Source organism: Trachemys scripta, chromosome 14 (genome assembly GCF_013100865.1).
Source record: "Trachemys scripta elegans isolate TJP31775 chromosome 14, CAS_Tse_1.0, whole genome shotgun sequence".
Classification (NCBI taxonomy): domain Eukaryota; kingdom Metazoa; phylum Chordata; order Testudines; family Emydidae; genus Trachemys; species Trachemys scripta.
Window position 1 is genome coordinate 37781113 of NC_048311.1, and position 19873 is coordinate 37800985.

A 19873-nucleotide genomic window follows, 5' to 3' on the forward strand; every position below is an offset into this window, starting at 1 on the left:
CCTTAAAGACTAACAGATTTATTTGGGCATAAGCTTTCGTGGGTAAAGGTTTTTACCCACAAAAGCTTATGCCCAAATAAATCTGTTAGTCTTTAAGGTGCCACCAGACTCCTTGTCCTTTCACTTAAGATAGTTGTAAGAGGCAATAAAAGGGGCCACACCTAAACAAGGCTTAATCGAGTCTGCCCAGGGACTAGCACCATTGGTGTGAGGGGTGAAAGGACATGGGCAGGGAGGAATCCTCTGGGTATTGTGACCAGATGGGGGTGTGAGAAAGTGAACACACACAACTGAGAACCGACAAGGAGAGAGAGAGAGGCAGAGACAAACAAGCAGGGAAGCCAAGCATGAGCCTGTGAGCATAGTGTGACCCTGGGAGAAGCTAGAGAGAACTTCTGGGTCTGTTGGTTAGGGAGGGTTGGGACTGTAAGCTATGAAACTGTTCCTTTTGTTCTTGGTTGGGTCCTGCATTTGGAAAAGCAGGACTTGGTACATTCCTTTTCAATAAACGAGATTGCATCAAAGAGAATACCAGCCTATGCCAATTTCTTGGGACATGTCTACACTACAAAATTACGTCTACCTAACGTACATCGGCATACTTGTGCGTGTCTACGCTTTGCTCCTTGTATCGGCGGTGTGCATCCTCACCAGAAGTGCTTGTATCGATTGTACTGTCAGTGTGGGGCATTGTGAGAAGGCTCCCGAGAGCCGGAAGCAGTCAATGTAAGCAATGCAGTGTCTACACTGACACTGCGCTGACCCAACTACATCAACCTTGACTCTATGCCGCTTGTGGAGGTGGAGTTATTAAGTCAGTGTAGCGGGGTTATTATGTCAGAAGGCACAAAATTTAAGTGTAGCACTTCCATAGTTAGGCTAACGTAAGCTGCCTTGCATTGGCCTAACCCTGTAGTGTAGACTTGGCGTACATCCAACAGGAACATCCCTGGAGCTCCAAAATTTGACTAGCTGATGAGGTTGAAATGTGGTAACATTAAAATGTCTCCCCATGATTTCAGGATTAATAACTCTTCAGCCAGTGTCATGCTGTCTGGAGTGACTCACGGCCATGAATGCCTTCCTCAGGGCAGACTGTCAAACAAGGCAGATGCCTCAAGCTGGCGGTGTGGCCTATAATTAATTTCACCAAGCCAGTAACAAATATGAACTCCTGGGTCACTATACCAGTCTTACCATGGAGTCACAGACAGTCCCCTTAGGTTCTCCAGCCTATCTTGTGACCCAGACAAACTGGACTTGGTGATATATGGTCACTTACATGAAAAATCACACACTGGTTGCTTCCAGTCCAGGAGTGGCGCCAGGGTTTTTGGCGCCCTAGGCAGGGGTCCTTCCTCACCCCCGGTCCTCGGCGGCAATTCTGCGGCGGGGGGGTCCTTCCACGCTCCCGGTCTTTGGGGCACTTCAGCGGCGGGTGAAGGACCCGCCGCAGAATTTCCGCCAAAGACCGGACCGCGGAAGGACCCCCCACTGCCGCCGGCGAATTACCACCGAGGGCGGCAAAATGCCGCCCCCAAAATCCTGGCGCCCTAGGCGACCGCCTAGGTCACCTAAATGGAAGCGCCGGCCCTGTTCCAGTCCCAAGAGACCAGTCTCTTACTCCAGATGAATTGGTACCCTAGATCTTACACCAAAGACAATGCCTGAAGCCAATCCTCTAATAAATTATCAAAAGGCTTAATAACTATGAAAAAGAAATGAGCTATTTACAGGTTAAAACAAGCAAATATATATACAAATGAGTTACCATCTAAATCCTAAGAGTGACAGAGTTGTAGAGATCTGCCCATTCAAAGTGTCTTTCAGGGTGGACCCAGGAGAACCCCTGGGGATCTCTGGCTTCAGCTTGGTTTCTCTAGCCCCGTGAGAGTTCAAACAGCAAAGAGACGAAAAATCTTCATGTGTAAGCTACATTATTTCCCTCTTCCAGCATTCCAAGCGATGGGACAAGGCCTCCTGCACATATTTCTCCATGAGTGGATGAGGCAATTAACAAAACTTTTGTCTTATAATGGCCCATATAAATGTTGATCTCCTGGATGGATTGGAGAGGGCGGGGGAAGATTATTCCTGTGCCTGGGTTTATAAATTCAGAGCAAACATCCTCAAAGTTCTAAAGCAAAATTTATGTATTTTCTTGTAGCCTGGAATAGAGACATTACAAGTGAGATCAATGAATGCAGCAACTTACCAGCATTTCATAGAGTCTAAACACTAAATACATTCTAATAAGACTATTAGCTATTTTGCGCAAAACTAACATACAGGTGAACTGGTCACATCACCAGCTACGAGTTTGTCAGTTCTTAGCTAATACCTGCAGTCTTGGCAAGAGCTGGCACTTGGTCTGCCAGAGTCACACCCACCACATCCCATCCGTCCAGTTTCTTAATATGGCCCTCCTTGCATGTCCTCCTTAACATGCCAGTTTTCTTCTCAAAAACCTCATCAGCTTGGATTGGAAATCCAGATTCCATAGGAACCAGGGAGCAAAGTAGTTCTAGTATTGAAGACTTCACTGAAGTTTTCCTGCCACCTCCCCATCTCTCATTTAAAAACTGGGGGGAGGGGGGAAGTCTTGGCTCAAACACCCCAGCTGAGTTCACAGAACTCGAGTGCAAAGTACGCCCTGTGAGCAGCAAGTCAAGCAAGCGGTTGGCTGAAGGAAACCTTCTCCTCTTCCTCTCCATGGATGCCAGTTGAACAGGCTCTGAATGAAGTGGGGGTCCTGGAGAAAGGCGAGTAATATCACGTAACTGAAGTCTGTATCGTACACACAAGTGGACAGAAATAGAGCAGCACAAACAACCTTAAATCTGTCGGTTCTGGTTATCCAAATGCATTGTTTGTTGTAAAATTCATATATAAATTCAGGACAGATCCTAATCGATAACAGAGCACTGCAATAGATGCACAGAAAATGTAATATATTTATTTTATCTTTTCTGTACCCTGGTGCATTTTACAGCCCGGTTCACAGTGATTGGACCTGATCACCCTGTCACTGCCATCATGGGTGAGGACATTATTTTACCCTGTCACCTGTCTCCCAAGATGAGCGCTGAGAACATGGAAGTGAGATGGTTCCGATCTGAGTTCACTTCATTTGTGCACCTCTATCAGCATGGAAAGGATGAGTATGGGCAGCAGATGCCAGAATATCATGGAAGGACAGAGCTTTTGAAAGCTGGCATCGTGGATGGGAATGTTGCCTTGGGAATTGTCAATATCAGACTTTCTGATGAGGGACAGTACCGCTGTTTTGTTCAAGATGGTGTCTTTCATGAAGAAGCTGTATTGGAATTGAAGGTGGCAGGTCAGTAACATGTGTCTGTTGTCTCTTTTTAGATGGCTCTTAGATCCGGACCCAAAAAAGCACTTGGGCACCAAACACCCCACTTCAGTCCAAAAATTAGGTGCCCCTGATTTCCTCAAAATAGTCATTAAATTAAATAGTCATTAGGCCAGAGAGAGAGAGAGAGACTCTGTAGTCCAGTGGTTAAGGTACCCACCTGGTAGGTGGGAGACCCAGGAGCCAGTCGTCCTGCTAATTAATCTTTGATTATTTATCCAATCTGGACAAATAAACAGTCATTGGAGGAGGGCGGCTGGACTGGGGTTTTCCCACCTCCCATGGGTGTACCCTAGCCACTGGACTACAGTCTATTTCTCTCTCTGGCCCAATGACTATTTAAATATTTATAAATAGTAGAAAAGTTATTGGGCCAGAGAGAGAGAGAGAGAGGCAAGATTTTTCTAGGTCATTATCCTTTAATTGAAAATATTTTAGTATGAACAGATCAACAGTTCATGTTGTTGGATTGAGATTCATGTACTCAGCTGGTGGGTCTAACAAATCTTTAAGGCAAAATACTCAGCAAGTAGCGATCAGTTACTCACAGGTGGGAAGCTTGTTGGGATGATCTCATCAGTCACCTCTAACAATGGACAATACAGCTTCAACCTCCCTTTATTAACCAAGCTTATTTGTAACTTTTTGTTATATTATATGCATGTATTAGTCTGATAAATGGGGGGGGGGGGGTAGCTCCCTTTTATGGCCACCCAGCCAGCCAGTAGCTATAAAATCCCTCCCCCCAGTTCTGCTTATACTGTTAAACGTTATCAGAAGAAACTCTGAAAATCCACAGCAGGCTTCTGTCAGGCCTAAAGATGATTTTGCTCCCAAAACATGCCACTCTTTGCTGCAGGGATCAGTTGATCTGCAATTAGTCTCAGCTGGGACAGTAGTGAAAAGAGCACATTTCCTCACCTCAATTGCATTAAAAACAAAAAAATCTTTGTTTAGTGACTGTTAACATTTGCATCAAGACACACTGCACCAGCTCTAATACCTGTGGTTATAAAAAGTGCTGTAGCTGAATCACAGCTTATGGACTTGAAAAACAATTAGAACACAAGACTGGCCATATTGAGTCAGACCAATGGTCCATCTAGCCCAGTATCCTGTCTTCCGACAGTGGCCAATGCCAGGTGCCCCAGAGGGAATGAACAGAACCGGTAATCATCAAGTGATCTATCCCCTGTTGCCCATTCCTAGCTTCCGGCAAACAGAATTAATTCATGGAAGCCCTATGGTCTGTGTTAGATTGAATATCAGACCAGATGATCACAGTGGTCCCGTCTGGCCTTAACATCTATGACTCTCTGAAAGCAAAAGCTTTAAAGTGTAGAAGTCTGTAGTATATGGAGAGCCAAACCAGATTAGAACTGAAAGAGGACGTCTCTTATTCTGCTACAGCTTCATATAGACAACCAAGAAGCCTCCATCTTGAAAAATTCTTCACACCCCAGTCCCTGGAGCATGCTCAGTACCATAGGTGCCGACTCTGTGGGTGCTCCAGGTCTTAAAACTTTTACAGGTTTTATGCTCCTGGGGAAATAGACTGAGAATGGGAACGGTTAACTAACAGTAGGAACATTAACAATGTTACTAGGCAGGCACGCTGCTAAATTTCTGCCTCAGGATGAGATCAATTAACTATCAATAGCACCATTAACAATGTGGGAGTTTTTTGTTTTTATTTTTTACATCAAGAACAGTGTTTTATTTCAAGCATTGAAACAGTTTTTCAGGAATGCACAGAGCAAACTCTTATTCTTTCATCCCTTATCCCTTCTCAAGCAAAAACTGACTGAATTTTGTTTCAGTCCAACTCTGGTTGTCTGCTATAAAATGAGCATCCAGGCAATTGAAGGGATAGCACTGGCTAATTGCATTTCCAACCCTGGCAAAACAGCTGATTTGTTCGTTGCAATGAAGGAACATAGACAGGAAGGCTGCTACATTTCTGCCTCAGGGAACAGAGCCTGCCTCATGCCTAACAACCCAAAGCCTTATCCCTCCGCACTAGGCAAGCCACAGTAGCAAGCGAGAGGGACAGTCTCTTTCACTTGTTGGCACTCATGCATGCCCAACAATCACCCCCTGATGGTGATTAATGTCTCCCATGCAGGCACCCATGAGGCTCCCTCACCCAACGGTGGTTATAATAGCACATGACAACTTTAACCAGCTCATCAAAAGATTTGGCACTGGGCTTTTCCAGGGCCACCAAACTATAGGTTTTTGCTCCACAAATGGTCAATAAGATGGCGTGTTTCTTGTTATCATCCTCTGTATCATTTGTGATGAAGTACTAAGAGAGTCTGTCTCTGAGTCCTGAATCCAGTCCTCCTGGTATACATTATACTCTTTTTCATTTTTTCCATATGCAACCATTTTTTCTTTACAATAAAAAAAAAAAAAAGGTTTTCACTTACTCATGCAGTGTGTAGAACTTGCTGCCTGTTGTTTTCATTTTATCCTCATTGCCTATGTAGGATTCAGAATCATAGAAATGTAGGGCTGGAAGGGGTCTCGAGAAGTCATCAAGTCCAGCCCCCTTACGCTGACACAGGACCAAGTAAATCTAGACCATCCCAGACAGGGGTTTGTCCAGCCTGGTCTTAAAAAACCCTCCACTGACAGAGATTCCACAATCTCCCTTGGAAGCCTGTTCCGGAGTTTAACTATCCTTGCAGTCAGAAAGCTTTTCCTAATATCAAACCTCAATCTCCCTTGCTGCAGATTAAGCCCATTACTCCTTCTCTTGCCTTCAGTGGACATGGAGACCCAAAAGAGATTAGAACTGAAAAGGGGATCTTTTATTCTGGTACACGTTCACAGTGACAACTAACTGAGCCTCCATCTTGAGAAACTTCTTCACATGCCCCACAACTCCCTGGAGCGCCCTTAAGGCCTCTCACAGTAAATAGCTACCTCACATTGGCCACCCGGAGGTAATGAGCATAACAAACATGCCTCCAACATTATAAAATCAGAAATTGAGGGGAAAATCTCTTGCATTCCTTGCCCCCTTCACATCACCAACAACACTGCTGCTAACACGCTCCAACGTTCTGTAAGGCTTCCACTTCCATCGCTGAGGCCCCAGTGCTGCAGCACAGTTAAGCAAAGGTTTAACAAGTGCTGAAGTCCCGTTGAAGACACATTTCCATGAATATCAGCCATAAAGAAAGTGTATTCAATCGTTTTATTGAAAATGTAAACTTTTATATGCTGGGCTGTATATTTATCTCATTTAACACGGATTCATTTTAGCTTCAGGCTCTGCACCTCACATCTCTGTTGAGGGTCACCAGGATGGAGGGATCCGAGTGGTGTGTCAGTCGGCCGGATGGTACCCGGAGCCCGAGGTGCTGTGGAGAAATCTCAAAGAGCAGCCTTTGTCTTCGTCAACTAAAACCAAATCTGAAGAGGAACATGGTCTCTTTGAAATAAAAAATTCTATCATTATAACAGAAAATTCAAACAAGAATTTGTCCTGTGCTATAAGGAACACCCACCTGAACCAAGAAAAAGAATCAATAACATTTTATATATCAGGTCAGTTACCACCCAAACCACACACTGTAATATGCAAAAGGAAGAAATCAGATTGTTAAATAATAACAAAAGTTAAAATATTTCCTCACAAAAAGCTACATTAAGATAAAGTTTAGGTTGAGAGCAAACTTTAGGATAAAATGCATTCCAGGGATATTGTTATTATCTCAAAAACAAGCATTTTAAACCCAGTAGATTCAGGGTTAAGGTTAAATTTAAAAGAAATCCAAACATGTTAATGCATGGAAGTGCCCTGTAGTAACACTATATATGTATATTATTGTGATTCAAACATGATGGTTAGTGTTTGTAGTCCCATATTACATTAAACGAATATTTAAGGTCACATTCAATTTTCATTCTCATACAGTCACCGCAGAGCAGTGGTAAGGTATATTGGGGGCCCTACTGAGTGGTTGGACTTTCTGCCTCCTAGTGGACCGTTGAATCAAGGTCCAGGCTTCTTGCCCCAGTGAATATGCAGAGGGAGATGTGATCTGCTGTGATCTCTTCAACACAGAGGAAATTTGTTGAATCTCTGCTCATGGCAGGTCAGAAGCAAGGCAGGGCCATGAAAATCTGCAGCCCCGGGAACAGTCATTTGAGTGTCACTCACTGAAAGGTCCACGTTTTAATATGAAGTTTGAGTTCTCACCCTTCAGCAAACTTCACAGGGAAAGGGGTTGCCATAGCAACAAAACCCTGTGGGCCTAATCCAAAGCCCATTAAAGACATCAATAGGATTTGGACAAGTTCCTATGCCCCCATTTAGCGGATCAGTTCCTATGCCAGGAATTCCTGTGCTGAAGTGAAGAGTATTTGGATATTTATCTGCTCTCCCTTAATTATTGATTTCCTCTCTTAAAGCCTCAGATTGTCTTTTACTATGAAATTCCCTGGAGTAACAAAAGTTTAAATTTTACTTATGTGTAAGGTTTCTGTTGGGAAATTTAATGATCAACTATAATTTCTCTTCCTACGTGTTTTAACTGTAGTATTAATTTCATAAAAAGCAGGAAGCACGTTTCCCTGAATTGGCTCCTGGGTTGGGTGATGGGGTCAGAAGCCCTGGTTATCCAACAACATTAAGAACGTGTGTAAAGGCGAGCAGAATTAAAATATAAACAAACCCACTACTAATCATATATATAATTATTCACACACATAGCCGCGTGCGCACACACACACTGATATCAGAACAATGTGTTATTCCCTAACCCCGTTCTCAGAAATCATGGAGCCATTTTGGCTGAAACTTTTCAAAAAAAAATTCCGCCTGAGGCAGACAACCAGCATGGGAATTTTCTCCCCAAATGGTAAAGTTTGGGAAAGTAATGAGCAAATGAAAAGAAGGCCCTATAATGGGAAGTGTCGAACAGCTTTAATAACAAGTGTTGTGACTAGCTCCACCTAGAGAGAGAGAGAGAGAGAGGAGGGGATGAGGTGTTGGGTGGTAGTACTTTTGATAGTATTTAATACATCATTTGGTACTACCAAAAGAGTGTGAGCAGAACCTCTTTTTAAAATTGGTTTCTGCCAGCTTTTATATTGCAGGGAGGAAATTTTTCCACACGTATTTCACACAAATCCTGATGTGATGCATTTTCCTACAAGAAAAGTGTACTGTTTGTTATTACTATTTCCAAACTAATGTGGGCTTTGTGTTTCAGATTCTTTTTTCCCAAGAGTATCTCCCTGGATGGTGGGTTGGAGTGTGACTTTGGTGATTTTGTTGGTGTTCATCGTCCTTACTCTTTTTCTGTTCAAATTAAAAGGTAAATCTCCAAAGGGGAAAATACAGTGTAATCAGAATGAGGTTTTCTCCTTAGAAAAGACAGTTTTAGACTTTTTTACATGAGAAAGTTACACCAGTTTAAGGTGTGAATTTAAATTGATTTTGTAAAGCCAGAGCAAGCTCCTATGTGGAAACGTCAGTTTAAGAAGAGCTTACTTCAGTTTAGTTTAAAACTGTTCCTATCATCTTAATATAAGCCTAAAACTAGGTTTGCACTAGTTTAACTAGATTTTCAGTGGGGCCTGAGGGAGTTAGGGTCTCAACTCCCATTAGAATTCAATATGCTTTGGCTCTTAACTCCCCTAGGCTCCTATGAAAATCCCTGCCTTATGGGGTTTTTGATTGCCTGTGTGCTGTTTGTGACCATCTCTGTTCTAGGACAGGTCTATGTGTGTAAATAATCAAATTACACTTAGAAGGTACCCAGCCTCTGTGTCACGGATTTCTCTTCCACTGGGAACCCAACCTGCAAGTCCCTGGAGAGCTGCAATGGCTTGGTAGACGGGCAACATTATTATTACTTTAGGACTCATAATGAAAAGATCCTTTTAAATCTGGAGTCACTGAAAAAGGCTCTAAATAATTGTATTTATGTTTTCTTTTTTTAGGGAAACATCTCAACACTATCCGTAAGTTCCATTTTTGCTCCTGGTAGAACCGATGTTATGTTATGAAAGATTTTTGAATGACTGTGACCATGTCAACTTGAAAATCATAAGCAATACAACCAATACTAATCGCATAACTTGTTATGTCGGTAATGGGTAGGAAGCCAGTACTGTACATGTATCTTGAGTGAGGCATTTTCTTTCTGTTTATTATTTAGGTAAACTTCAAACAGAGCTAGGTAAGGGCGTTTTTTTGTTTTGATTTTTTTCTCACACTGATGCAACCTTTTCTATGATAATGAATCCAATTGATACTGCATTTGTCTGGCTTAATTCTCATCCCCCTCTACGTGTTTGCTTCCAGAGTGGAGGAGATCCCTGGGTGATGCAGGTAATTAAAAATCATATTTAATCAATGGGGGGATCATGTTCCCTTTCGCTGTGCAAATAAACAAGGAGAAAACTATAATATTTCCCAGGTGGAAGAAGGGAGGGTGCTGAGGTTCAAAGGAGGGAGAGGAATGGACCATCCTCGTATGTCGTCCTTACACATTGCTCCCATAACTCTGGAAACGTCCCTGCTCCGAGTGACTGAGCAGTTATTGTTTCTTAGAATCCCCGCCCTAGTGTCAGGTAGAGGAACAAGAGCGCTGACCAGACACATGAGTTCAAACCAAGGAGTCCCTGTGATCAGTGTTCAGCTTGTGCTTCTTTTCTCTTCTCTCCATCCACAGTGATCTCCCCTTTCTGCTCTCTCCGTCAGATCCGAGCTTCCTGCTGTTTTTAACCATCTTATCCACGTTCTCCTCCATGCATTCATTTCTATCAAACCCTCTTTCTTCTCTCTCCACCACCAACTCTCCTCTCTTGTAGAAGCCCCTTGCTCATAAATACAAATCTTTATGTTAGAAATGAAATCTAGAGTGATAATTCTCTTGGTCTGGCCCTGATGACTAGCTACAGAATTTTAATTAGGGAATCTTTGAATCATGTCATTATCGACAGATCTCAGATATGTGGCAGGATGGAGCAGGTGTCAGGGTGGCATCAACAAGAGACATCCAAGCACCAGGACTTTAAATACAAGAGAGGGAGGGCACATCAGAGAAAAGATAGTTGTGACCATGTGAGTGATGTGAGGGGAAATCAACTAGGGCTTCCCTGATTCCAGGGTCTCTAATCCCCACTCTGGGGATAGATGGGTGCATGAGGGGAAAGATTATGAGTCTCAGAACTGGGTCAGTAAATCTTTATGCTCTGTCACTGACCTGTCTCTGACTGGGGAGTGAAACTCAGGAGTGAATGCTGAGATCTCAGAGCTGCTCCCCATTCAGAGCCAGGTAAATCCTGGAGGAATATTTCCTGGTTCACTCTCCCGCTGGGACAGATTCTGTCACTGATATAATGAAACACTCCCCCAAGGTGGAGCTGTGCCCCTAACGCTCTGATTCTCCCCCCCCCCCCCCCCCAGCGAATGTGACTCTGGATCCAGACACGGCTCATCCAGAACTTGTCCTGTCTGAGGATCGGAAAAGTGTGAGATGGGCCGACACACGGCAGGATCTGCCCGACAACAATCCTAAGAGATTTGACACTGAGCACTGTGTGCTGGGCTGTGAGGGGTTCACCTCAGGGAGACATTACTGGGAGGTGGAGGTGGGAGTTGGGCTACTCTGGGCTGTGGGGGTGGCCAGAGAGTCTGTGAGGAGGAAGGGAGGGATCAGCCTTAGCCCTGAGGAGGGGATCTGGGCTGTGGATCAGAGGCAGGGCCAGTACCAGGCTCTCACCACCCCTGTGACCCCCCTGCTCCTGAGCCGGGCCCCCAGCAGGATCCGGGTTTGTCTGGACTGTGAACGGGGGCAGGTGACATTTATCGATGCTGGTGACGAGGCCCCGATCTTCACTTTCCCGCCGGGCTCTGTCACTGGGGAGAGAATCCGCCCTTGGCTCTGGCTGGGGATGGAAAGCCGGCTCAAACTGTGTCCCTGAGAGATGGGGGGTATATCCCACTGGGGACCCTGAAATCAGCCTCTCTAGTCTCCCACACCCCAGTCTCTATGATCTTGGCATCATCCAGTCCACCCAGACCTATGGCCTCTTAATTCTATGTCCCCTAGAAACTCCTCCCCCCTCCCTCCCTGCAGCACAGAGATTTATAAAACGTCACTGAAGGTGAGACCGTCACTCATTCATTTCATATGTTTCTTCCTTGACTTTGTTGCCATTTCAGTGTCATTAAAAAAAACTGTTCCCAAAACCTGTGGGTCTGTTTTCCATTGGGGTGGGTATTGAAGCTGTTTCTTGGCTCCTTTTCACTCTGACAGGTGTTCACGGTAAATAAAGCATAAAAGACAATTCTGATTTGTCCCTTTATAGTTTTCCAGCTGCAATTGTTGGGGGGCAGAGTCGTGGGATTTGCTTCCCTACTTGGTTGTGGTGGACAGAACCAATGTTCCCTCTAATTTTTGACAGACCGTGTGCGCAAAAAAATTCTTCTGTGCAAATTGTTTGCTTCTGTGCAAATGTTTGTGCGTGCGGTGTTTCGCCATGTGTGCAGGGTTTAAGATCCGGGCGCAGGGTTTAAGATCCGGGCGCGGGGTTTAAGATCTGGGCGCGGGGTTTAAGACGCACACAGCTTAGAGGGAACAGCAGACAGAACCCAGAGGAATTGTGATGAATTTCCAGGAGCAACTTTCTTTTCTTTGTACTCTAAACCTCACATGACAACAACAATATCGCCCTTTTGACTGATTTATGGCTGAAAAGAAAAGTTTCCCAATAAAGCTTCACCAAATGTCCTGTTATGTGTCATTAAGTGCCAGTGTCTTTAATACAATTAAGTTAATTTGTGATGATTCAGTAAAGTAGAACCCATCCTATATTTCTTTATCAAACTACATTTGTTGTGTCCTTATAACCAAGAACATGAAGAGCCCAACAGAACATTGAAATCAGCAGTGGACACTGACAGTCCATTGCCTGCAAATAATATTTCTAAAGAAAAATAAACTAAAAAGTGGAGATTATAGAAGAGATTTCTATCTATAGGAAGATGCATTTGAGGTTGGGGACTGTGTTTTGTTAATTGAGGTGAGAGAAAGAAAGGAAAGGCTCTCCCCACTGCCAGTTTATCTAGGGCTGTGGTGTATTTACAGACACGTACAGTCTTTAAATCGAGCTTGGACGTCTCTTTAAAAACACGCTCTAGCTCAACCAGCAGATATGGGCTGGATACAGGGCTCCCTGGCTGTGACGCACTGTTCCACAGGAGGCCCATTGAAATGATCTGAGCGCTCCCTTCAGAGACCTCCACAAAAAGTCAAACCACTGGGCCCCTCTAGCCCGGTTTCCCCCACCCCGCTACGGCCATCCTGGAGCAGACCCCGGGTGTTCAACAGACTGTGTGAAGAGTGGGGGTTAAAGTTCCTCTCGTTTCCCCTAACCCCATCAGCTACGGGCTTGTCCCCTGACATAGCACAGTTCAGACCCCTTATATTCTCCCCTCTGGTATAACAGGATCCTCGCCTTAGCCATATAAATGCCTGGTCTTGCTTTGAATTCTGTGGTGATCTTGGCCTCACTGAGCTCTGGTGGCGGTGAGTCCTACGGGGATCCCACCTCCACACCACCCCAAGAACACCAGACCACCAGGGTTGGGATAAAGCTGTTTTCTGCCTAAAAGGTCCAGCTTTCAGCATGAGGCCGTCTGCTGGCCCTGTTCCTGAACTGTAGATGGTAGAGATAGGTCCCTTTTGCTGGGAGCCCGGAATCCTGGGTTCTATCCCAGCTCTGGGAGGGGAGGGGCCTAGTAGGATAGAGCGGCGGGGGAGCTGGGAGCCAGGACTCCTGGGTTCTCTCCCTGGTTCTGGGAGGGGAGGGGCAGGAGAGTGGGGGGGGCTGGGAGCCAGGATTCCTGGGTTCTATCCGAGCTCTGTCACTTACTCACCGTTATCGCCTCTCCGGTGGGTATTTTCATAGGGTGCCCTTGCTCCGACCGAGCCCCGTTATCACCCCTTGGGATGCTGCTTCACCAGCCCCCGGCGCTGCACCCCCTCCCTCGCTCTCATTGGCTGGCCGGGCTCCCATGGGCAGCACCCTGCGAAAGCGAAAGGAAAACTAGAAGCCGCGGGGAGGGGGGTGGGTACCAGGCTCAGGCTCGCAGGCAGCTTGTCTCTCCTTCCCCAGGGCGGGGGGAGAGCGGCCGCAGCCCCTTCCCCAGGAGAATGGCCCTGGTGCTGGGGCTCTGGTTCTGCCTGCTGGGGGCGGCAGGAGCTGCGGGTGAGTGGGGCTGGGACAGGACAGAGGGACGCGGGGCGGGGGGGAGATCTGTTGTGCTCCCGGCCACACACAGGGAAGTTTGATCAAGGCTCTGCTGGGAGGCTGTCCCGTACCGCGGCTCCAGTGTTGCTGAGAGCTGGCGGGTAACGTGAACCCAAACCCGGGAGAGACAAAGCAGGCTGCCCCCTGGGTCAGCGCTCAGCCCACCGTGTTTGGGGCTGCTCTGTCCACAATGAATGCTGCTCCCACGCGGCCCCACAGCCCCTCTGGCTCTTACCCTGCAACCCCAACTGCCCTCAACACACCACAGAGCTGGGCTCGGAGCCAGGACTCCTGGGTTCTCCTGGCTCTGGAAGGGGAGTGGGATCTAGCAGGGGGTGGGGATGGGGACTGTGAGTCTGGACTTCTGGGTTCTATCCCAGCTCTGGGAGGGGAGTGGGGTCTGGTGGGTTGGGGGTCTGGTGGGTAGGGGTGGGGAGTTGGGAGCCAGGACTCCTGGATTCTCTCCCTAGCTGTGAGGCTCTCCCACATAGGAAGCATCAGGGGTTATGGGTCCTGCTCTCTGGATCCCAGAGGGTGGGCTGGGATCTCAGTCTAATCCACGTCCTCTTGTCCAGGTCCAGTGGCGCAGCACAGCTGGGACATCCTGTTCACGGGGGTGCAGGGCTCCAAGGGGATCCCCAACTTCTTTGTGCTCGGGCAGGTGGATGGTCTGGGGGTGGCCTATTACGACAGCACCACCCTGGAACTGATCCCCACCCGGGACTGGATGCGCCAGGCTGTAGAGCCCGGCTATTTCCGGAGCAAGACGCAGGAGCTGCTGGGGTACAAAGAGGGGTTCCAGCGCATCATGGGCCGGCTGCTGGAGCGCTACAACCAGACGGGCGGTGAGGGACCCCGGTGACTTCTGAGGGGCCCCCAATCCAGCTCGACTGGCCCCTGGGTGGGGGAGGGCTGTCTAGGGGTCTGACCCTCAGCCCGGGGCGGAGGGGGTTCTCGCTCCCCAGATGAGCTGTGGGTACAAAGGACTCTGCAAGGGGAAGGCGATGGGGCCGGGGGTAACAAAACACCCCCTCTACAGCACGGCCCATGCAGAGCAGGAATGGGAAAGGCCTCACCCCCAGAGAGCTGGTGAGTTACAGTGGGGGGCTAAAGCTACCTGGTGGGGAAAGGCAGGGAGACCGAGCGAGGGGCTGGAGCGACTAGGATCCAAGGCGGGGGGGGGGGTATCGAGGGGGAAGGTGAAGGGGGCGATGCAGAGGAGACCGGAGGGAAGGAAGCAGGCAGGCGGGGCAGAGGGGGACGGGGGCAGATGGAGAGGACCACAGCGAGGGCAGGGCATGTGGGTGCCGGGGGCTGCGGGGCGAGTGGGTGAGGGGAAGTGGATCTGAAGGAGGAGAGAGCGGGTGCTGGGAGGGTGAGCCGGGGGAACACAAAGCTGAAGGGTGTGGGGGTTGTGAAAGCAGAGACACAGCTGGGGGGAGAAGGTTACCAAGGGCCTTGGAGCAGGGGCCAGGGGGCAGAGGAGCTTGGACCGGATACAGTGAGGTCCAGGAGACCCAGGGGGACGAGCCATGTTGGGAAGAGGATTTTGGCAGAGGTCTTGGACGTGTGGGGCAGGGAGAGGGCAGAGGGTTTAGCCCGAGGGAGACTATGGGGGGCTAATGGGAGAGGTGGCACAGAGAGGCTGGTGGGGCTGTCAGTGCTGCCCTGGTAATATCCTGTGACAGATAGTTCTGCAGACCCCCGAGCACTTCTTCATCCACAATCACCGTGTGACGCTGCCTCTCTCTCCCTTCCCCGGCAGGGGTGCACACGCTGCAGCTGCGGGTGGGCTGCTCCCTGCGGGACGACTCCCCCCAAGCCGGGGTGCTGCAATATGCCTACGACAGCCAGGACTTCATCGGCTTTGACGGGCAGCGGGGGCTGTGGGTGGCGGCCGTGCAGCCAGCCGTGCTGTCCAAGCGGCGCTGGGAGGCCGACCGGCCCTGGTGCCTGTTCCTGCAGCACTACCTGCAGCAGGAGTGTGTGAAGACGCTGAGGAGCCTCGTCCGGCACGGCAGGGAGACCCTGGGGCGCCAGCGTGAGTGGGAGCAGCCGGCAGCATCGGGGGTTGGGGGTGGGAGGAGGGGACCGGGGGCCCCCAAACAGCCAGGTCTGTCCCAGGGGGACCCAGCTGGGCAGGGGAACCTGAGCACAGTCAGCTGGCAGGGACATACCTGGCCTCAGAGATGGGATTGGTGCAGAAAAATGCTCCCACACTCACTAACGTCTTGTCTCCGCCCAGTGCCCCCCGAGGTCTCGGTTTCCTGTAGAGATGCCCCCGACGGCTCCGTCACCCTCTCCTGCCACGCCAGGGGCTTTTACCCACGTCCCATCCACGTCTCCTGGGTGCGGGACGAAGAAGACATCCTGGCAGAGACAGACTCCAGCGGGATCTTGCCTAACGCCGACAGCACCTATTACACGCAGTCATCCCTGGAGATCTCCCTGCAGCAGGACAGGCACCGCTACGCCTGCCGGGTGGAGCACACCAGCCTGCCGGAGCCCACACTCATCTGGGGTAAGGGGGGGGGGGTCTGTCCCCATGCACCCTCCTGCCTCCATTTCCACGCGCCAGCCTCCCTCCCTTCTCACCCCCCCAGTAACCATCTCCTGTCTCCATCCCCACAGTCCCCGGTAAGAAGGGCCTCCTGCCCCCTGGGGTCCTGGTCCCGCTCGTTCTGGCCATGCTGGCTGGGGCTGGTGCCGCAGTAGCCGGTGTTATCATGTGGAGGAGAAATCGCCCAGGTAAAGGGATGGAGGAAGATCCTTGGGGGCAGGGCTGGGGGGGGCAGAGCCCAGGGAGGGGGCAGGGCTGGGGGGAAGAGGGCGGGGGCAGCGAGAGAAGCGGGAGGGGCAGGGTCTTGTCTGAGCAGAGCGCAGTGCGGGCAGGTGGGCAGGGGCTCCTGGGCTGTCTTTGGGGACACTGAAGGTTGGTCTGGCCTGGAGAGATGGGGCCAGGATCATTGGGGTGTGGGGGGGGCTGCCTCCATCTGGGTGAGGTCAGGGGTTGGCGTCACTGGGGGTCTCTATCTGGATGAGTTGGGAGGAGGGTGTTACAGGGCGGTTCCAATCTGGGTATGGCAGGGGGTTGGGGTCACTTGGGGTCTCTATCTGGATGAGTTGGGAGGAAGGGGTCACCAGGGGGTTCCCATCTGGGTGAGGCCCCAGGGCAGCAGGGGGGTCTGATGGGGGGTCGCTCCCAGGTCAAACACTCCCCATTCCCCTGCAATGACTCGCTCCCTCTCTCTGTCCAGGCCCTGTCGGACCCAGATACACCCCAACAGCCTGTGAGTAAATTCCAGGGTAGCGGCCCTGATCCTCTGTGCCATGGAGGGGGGCGGGGATCCTGTGGGGGAGGGGCAGTGGGTGAACATGGCACTGATTCCCCCAAGGAGGGGGGTTCCTGTGGGGGGATCCCAGCCCTGACCCCCCCACCCCATACACTGATGCCACCTCTGGACTGGTCCCTTCTGTCTCCCCAGCAGCGGCTGCAGAGGATGCTGGTCCCAGCGCCGCGTCGTGACGGGAGGGGCCCTGTCCCCACGGAGACCCCAGCGTGGGACCCCAGTGCTCAGCACAGAACGACCCTGCCCCAGCTACGCACCCTGGCAACCCTGAGATCCCGACCCCCCCGATCCTCCCGCCCGGGGCGCCGGGCTCCGCGCCCATCGTGCTCATGTCTGACAGTGACAGAGACTTGGGGGCATTGGGAGCAATTTGTGACGGGGCATTGGGGGCTGTGTGTTACAGGGATTTGGGGGTGTCAGGAGCTGTGTGTGACAGGGATTTGGAGGTGCCAGGGGCTGTATTACAGGGATTTGGGGGTGTCGGTGGCTGTTACAGAGATTTGGACTCAAACACCCTGAGGTTTCTGTTCCTGAGTCCCCGGCTCTCGCAGGTTTTGTGTCTCATCTCCCTGCCCAGCCACCGTGGGGCCCTTTCCCAGGCTGATGCCCTGCCTGGGCTTTGCCCCGGTGTCCTGCCCTGAGATCCCAGCTGTGCTTGCCCTGCACCTGCTCACGGAGCTAATTCACTCCCTGACTTCACGGAGCAGTTTTGCACAGATGGTGCTCGGGTTTGTCTTTTACTGTTTAATACAGCGGTCCCTAAAGGCCCTGGCGGAGATCATGGGCCCGTTGTGCTGGGCGCTGCCCAGACCCCGACCAAGATCAGTGCCCCGTCATGCCGGGCACTGCCCAGACCTGCAGTGAGAGACAGACCCTGCCCCGAACAGCTCACCAGATAAACAGCGCAGACAGATTAAGGCCCCGTCCCTCGTGTCCCAGACCCCTGTGCTCTGGTTCAGCATTGCTCTGAGCTGCAGGGCCTGGTTCCCCTCTCACGCAGCCAAGCCTCTCCCCGCCCAGCCCCCCTCTCCCCAGTGCCATCCCTTCCGATTCACCCTGGGGGCAGCTAGGGGGGAATCAGCCCCCAAACCCTCGTCCCAGTCAGAGGTGGGCTCTGGCTCTGCTCCCTGCTGGCGTCCACCTCCCCTGGATCGCTCCAGCCCCGCTTCGTCAGGGTGGATGCGCACGGCGCATCCCGCCCCACTGCCCGGTGAACTCAGGGACCAGACACAGCCACTGCTGGTAACGGTCACGTGTGGGTGCGGAGCGGCTCTTGCCGCTGGGGAGTGCAGCCAGCTGCAGCGCCCTCTCGCTGGGCCGGTCCCAGGGAGCACTGGGGTCACATTACTGTAGGACATAACATAAAGAGACGGTAAATCTTGATGCTGATTTGGAGCAGCCCCCAGGTGCTGGGGAGCCCCCACTGCTGCCCCGGCCCGCAGAGAATGGGGTTCCTGGCTGTAGCTGGTACCGGTTACTGGTTGCAGTGTAAGATGAACCAAGGCCTCGGCGTGCTCCCAGCGCGGTGAGTCACGTCGATAACCTGCTGTCCCGACAGCGGCTGTAACTGTCGGTCTCTCCCGGTGCGCGTTAACTCCGTGTGCTGAGCGGTCCATGCCCCGGTCCCTCGCTGTGCCGCTCTGATCATGTCCCCTGACACCGAGCGCTGCCGCCCGCGGGCTCCTCCCTTCCACCAGCCGACGCTGGGCCAGGAAAAGCTCTGACCTCCCCCTGCATGTCCGTCTCCTGTCCTGGGACCAGCCGCAGCAACGGTGCATCGACTGCTGGGAAAACCCTCTTCGCCTTCATAGACCCCCTGAGACGCAGCTGCCCCTTTGCCGCCCCCTGCAGGTGGGGCAGGACAATGGCTGTGCCAGGTAAGACTCAGGGATCCATCTACCCGGATGTCCCCCCCACCTGCCCTGCTGCCCTGGAACAGACCATGGGCCCATCCAGTCTGATACACCCCCTCACACCTCCACTCCCCAGACACACACTGGACAATGGGTCCGTCTAGTTCAGTATCCCCCTCCCTGCTGCCCCGGGTCAGACCCATGGGCCCATCTACCCCGGTATCCCTCACCCCTGCAGCCCCAATAGCCAGGCCCGTCTAGCTGGATCTCCCCCTCCTTGCTGCCCCACAGCCATCAGCTGAATTTACAGCAGGGATAAATAGGGTGCATAGCTCAGGGAATGGGCCAGGCGTGTCGGCAGGGCAAGGGCCCAGGGGTCCCTGTGAGCGGGTAACACACTAGGGGTAGGCGTGGGTCTGTGCCATGGGGCTGAGGGCCTGAGATTGCTGCATGGGCCATGCTGGGCAGTTGGGGAGTGCTCTCTCTCCAGCCCAGCCGCTCCTATAGGCACACCCCACAGTGGGTCATGTGGGCCTTTGGCAGGCAGGGGGCAGGTGACCAGACAGCAAGTGTGAAAATTCAGGCTGGGGGGCAGGGTGATAGGGTGAGACAAAGCCCTGAATTGTGGGCCTGGCCCTATAAACTTGGGCTATTTGGTCCCCCCAGCGGGGGTCATGGGGTCACGCTCCTTCCACCTTCGTGACCGGCTCCAACTGTCCCCCTGCCCCAGGGTGATTTCTCAGAACCCAGCCAAGATCCCGGCAGGGGGCATCGGAGCCTCATGCAGTGAGCTGCGTCTTGGTGCCACCTCCAGCCCGGGCAATGAGGGACTTTCCAGTGACTCAGCCCAGCAGCCAGAGAGCAGCTGTGTAACCGGGCACACGGCAACGCGGTGTGTGCGGAACAAAGGCCTCGCCAAGGATTTGGGCACCGCCCACGGAGCTGGGTAGCTAGAGCCCTCCCAGCCTTCCTCAAGAACCGGGGCCTGGGAGCCAGGACACCTGGGTTCTCTC

General features: G+C 51.3%; 2 protein-coding genes across 5 annotated transcripts; both read left to right on the forward strand.

Annotated features, from left to right (window-relative positions):
• Positions 1 to 2968: 2968 nt before the first annotated feature.
• On the forward strand, positions 2969 to 12122 carry LOC117886975 (butyrophilin subfamily 1 member A1-like). Of its 2 annotated transcripts, XM_034789173.1 has the most exons (7): positions 2969 to 3340; positions 6650 to 6934; positions 8605 to 8709; positions 9338 to 9358; positions 9556 to 9576; positions 9702 to 9728; positions 10809 to 12120. In XM_034789173.1, exons 1-7 carry the CDS (start codon positions 3037 to 3039, stop codon positions 11324 to 11326), a joined length of 1281 nt encoding a protein of 426 aa, XP_034645064.1. In that variant the 5' UTR covers positions 2969 to 3036; the 3' UTR covers positions 11327 to 12120. The 2 variants fall into 2 exon arrangements, with proteins under 2 accessions (XP_034645064.1, XP_034645065.1); XM_034789174.1 differs by lacking the exon at positions 9702 to 9728 and having other exon boundaries at positions 10809 to 12122.
• Positions 12123 to 13465: 1343 nt separating this feature from the next.
• LOC117886984 (class I histocompatibility antigen, F10 alpha chain-like) lies at positions 13466 to 18247 on the forward strand. 3 transcript variants are annotated; one of them, XM_034789200.1, is made up of 7 exons: positions 13466 to 13615; positions 14233 to 14502; positions 15423 to 15698; positions 15903 to 16178; positions 16289 to 16405; positions 16915 to 16947; positions 17146 to 18230. In XM_034789200.1, exons 1-7 carry the CDS (start codon positions 13561 to 13563, stop codon positions 17181 to 17183), a joined length of 1065 nt encoding a protein of 354 aa, XP_034645091.1. In that variant the 5' UTR covers positions 13466 to 13560; the 3' UTR covers positions 17184 to 18230. The 3 variants fall into 3 exon arrangements, with proteins under 3 accessions (XP_034645091.1, XP_034645090.1, XP_034645092.1); XM_034789199.1 differs by having other exon boundaries at positions 17143 to 18228; XM_034789201.1 differs by lacking the exons at positions 13466 to 13615; positions 14233 to 14502 and adding an exon at positions 14594 to 14746 and having other exon boundaries at positions 17143 to 18247.
• Positions 18248 to 19873: the final 1626 nt, after the last annotated feature.

What these genes read in the sequence shown, in the direction of transcription:
- LOC117886984 (XM_034789199.1), top strand. Translation starts at nt 13,561, where the DNA reads ATGGCCCTGGTGCTGGGGCTCTGGTTCTGCCTGCTGGGGGCGGCAGGA. An exon ending in GCGCTACAACCAGACGGGCG is followed by an intron (nt 14,503 to 15,422) that starts GTGAGGGACCCC and finishes CTTCCCCGGCAG; the next exon opens with GGGTGCACACGCTGCAGCTG. An exon ending in GGAGCCCACACTCATCTGGG is followed by an intron (nt 16,179 to 16,288) that starts GTAAGGGGGGGG and finishes CCATCCCCACAG; the next exon opens with TCCCCGGTAAGAAGGGCCTC.
- LOC117886975 (XM_034789173.1), top strand. Translation starts at nt 3,037, where the DNA reads ATGGGTGAGGACATTATTTTACCCTGTCACCTGTCTCCCAAGATGAGC. An exon ending in ATTGGAATTGAAGGTGGCAG is followed by an intron (nt 3,341 to 6,649) that starts GTCAGTAACATG and finishes GATTCATTTTAG; the next exon opens with CTTCAGGCTCTGCACCTCAC. An exon ending in TAAACTTCAAACAGAGCTAG is followed by an intron (nt 9,577 to 9,701) that starts GTAAGGGCGTTT and finishes GTTTGCTTCCAG; the next exon opens with AGTGGAGGAGATCCCTGGGT.